The 2707-nt window shown below is 33.6% G+C and overlaps 1 protein-coding gene across 1 annotated transcript in view; it reads left to right on the top strand.

The window, feature by feature from the left end:
• Positions 1 to 2329, top strand: part of CCDC18 (coiled-coil domain containing 18) — a 100925-nt gene extending 98596 nt beyond the window's left edge. Inside the window, 1 exon segment of the mRNA XM_017881618.1 lies at positions 1573 to 2329. Within this exon segment, the coding sequence (XP_017737107.1) occupies positions 1573 to 2124 (552 nt within the window). The 3' untranslated portion in view covers positions 2125 to 2329.
• The last annotated feature ends 378 nt before the right edge of the window (positions 2330 to 2707 follow it).

Genomic DNA, 2707 nt, shown 5'->3' with positions numbered 1-2707 from the left:
TGTCAGGAAACAACAGGTGATGGAGAGGATGTGGAGAAATAGGAACACTTTTACCCTGTTGGTGGGAGTGTAAACTAGTTTGACCATTGTGGAAGATAGTGTGGCAATTCCTCAAAGATCTAGAACTAGAAATACCATTTGACCCAGCAATCCCATTACTAGGTATATACCCAAAGGATTATAAATCGTGCTGCTATAAAGACACATGCACACGTATGTTTATTGCGGCACTATTCACAATAACAAAGACTTGGAACCAAACCAAATGTCCATCAATGATAGACTGGATAAAGAAAATGTGGCACATATACACCATGGAATACTATGCAGCCATAAAAAAGGATGAGTTCATGTCCTTTGTAGGGACACGGATGTAGCTGGAAACCATCATTCTGAGCAAACTATTGCAAGGACAGAAAACCAAACACCACATATTCTCACTCATAGGTGGGGATTGAACAATAAGAACACTTGGACACAGGGTGGGGAATATCACACGCCAGGGCCTGTCATGGGATGGGGGAGGGGAGAGGGATCATTAAGAGAAATCCCTAATGTAAATGACGAGTTAATGGGTGCAGCACACCAACATAGCACATGTATACATAGGTAAGAAACCTGCACGTTGTGCACATGTACCCTAGAACTTAAAAAGTATTTTAAAAAATCATATAAATCAATTTTAGATGAAGTAGTATAAAAACAGGAAAGAACCGAAATATGCATGTTAAACTTTTATTTTGTAATGCATTCTGTGGTTATGACAGTTTTAGTTATGAACACAGTATTTTTGAAAGCTACTTTAAGAACAGAAACTATCAGATTAAAATGGACAGGATTTAGAAATATGTATCTTATGGATACCTTTAAGAAAAGGCAAATGTATTTGAAAAGAAGACTACTATACTTACATTATTAAGCTTTTGAAATTAATATATCATCTCTTCTTTAAGGCTTTTTGGTTTTTTAGTTTATGTAGTCTCCTAGGATCCCAAAGTTCAGTTAGAGGACCCAAATGAAAGACATGAAAAAAATAGAAATGAAAAGTTTATTTAACAAGGATTAATTTATTAAAAAATCACTTTTTTAAGTTTTGAAAATGTCTAATATAATAAAGCTTTCTTGTAATGAGAACACAAAAGCAGAATTGCTTATATCTGTTTATTCCCTGTTGGAAATTCTGAAAGGGGTCTTTTTGTGTCTATATGTGTTAGATTAACAAAAGCTAGCATACCTCTACACCTTTGCAGAGAAATTTTTAGGTGTAAGATTTCAATCTTGAATAGAAATTGATATTGTCATTAACACCAAAAATATACATATATAAGGAAAATTAGTTTTAATGGAATTTCTTAGAATAAGCATATTTCAAACAAACGTGTAATTTTCCCAAAGTGAACCTATCTTAAATAAGTAAAGGTTTTAAACAGAGCTTGGAAAATTCTCGAGAATTATCAACAGAATTCCTATACTGGGACAAAGGTTGACTTTCTAAAAGTCTATGATTTTCTAAGGAGTTCATTCATTTAACAAAAATGTATTGAGCACCTACTATGTACCAATTTTCTGCAGGAATCAGAATTAACCAGATTACAAGCCAAAATTTCTGGACATGAAAAGGCAGAAGACACCAAGTTTCTACCAGGCCCATTTACATCTCCAACAGAAATTATGCCTGATGTTCAAGAGCCAAAATTTGCTAAACATTTTCACACATCTTTTTCCAAGTGTACAAAATTACGTCGCTCTATTAGTGCCAGTGATCTTACTTTCAAAACTCATGGTGATGAAGATCTTTCTGAAGAATTACTACAGGACTTGAAGAAAATGCAATTAGAACAGCCTTCAACATCAGAAGAAAGTCATAAGAATCTGACTTACACCCAGCCAGACTCATTTAAACCTCTCACGTATAACCTAGAAGATGATAGTTCTGAGAGTAATGACTTTAGCACGCTTAGTGGGATGCTAAGGTACATAAACAAAGAAGTAAGACTATTAAAAAAGTCTTCTATGCAAACAGGTGCTGGTTTAACTCAGGTATGTTTTTTATACACTGTAAGTTGTAATATTTGTTTCCAAAGCATATCATTTTGTTACTTGGAAGAAAATTCATATATTTAGATGAAAAACTACTAATATTTGAAAAAGGAAGATTTTACATTTTAAACATTAAGTAAAATTAATACCAAAAGACATTTTCTCTAGGTCATGGTGTGAGATAATAGGGGGAAAGAGAGAGGCAAAGGGAGACAGAACAGGAAGTAGAATGAAAAATACGTAGATAGACATGGAAGTGCTTAAAATTAAAAAAAAAAACTGAAAAAAAGAAAATGGGAAGAAGAAATATGCAGTGAGAGGAATCCAGAGAAAGTAGGTTCTGAGGTGAATGTTCTCATAACTTCGTCATAATTTACTGTTCACTTGGGCTCAGTATGTCAGAATAAGTTATTGCTGGCTATCACTGTCTTTGGAAAGTTGATTTACTGATTAGCCATTATTTAAAAGTATGAATAAGGCCAAATGCCCTCATCCTTATAATTTTTCACCCTAAAGTATTTATGTTCATCTTTCCTTCTTTTATCCCTTTTCTCTTTAAAAGAAAGATACATCCCTCTTCTTTTTTAGAGAGAACCTCTTGAACATGTACTTTCAAGCCTTTAATATGCTTGCCTGTTTTGCTTCTCTGCTTCCTGATTTAATATGT

This window comes from Rhinopithecus bieti, unplaced genomic scaffold, assembly GCF_001698545.2.
Source record: "Rhinopithecus bieti isolate Rb0 unplaced genomic scaffold, ASM169854v2 scaffold_12721, whole genome shotgun sequence".
NCBI lineage: Eukaryota > Metazoa > Chordata > Mammalia > Primates > Cercopithecidae > Rhinopithecus > Rhinopithecus bieti.
This window is presented reverse-complemented; position numbering and strand designations above follow the sequence as displayed.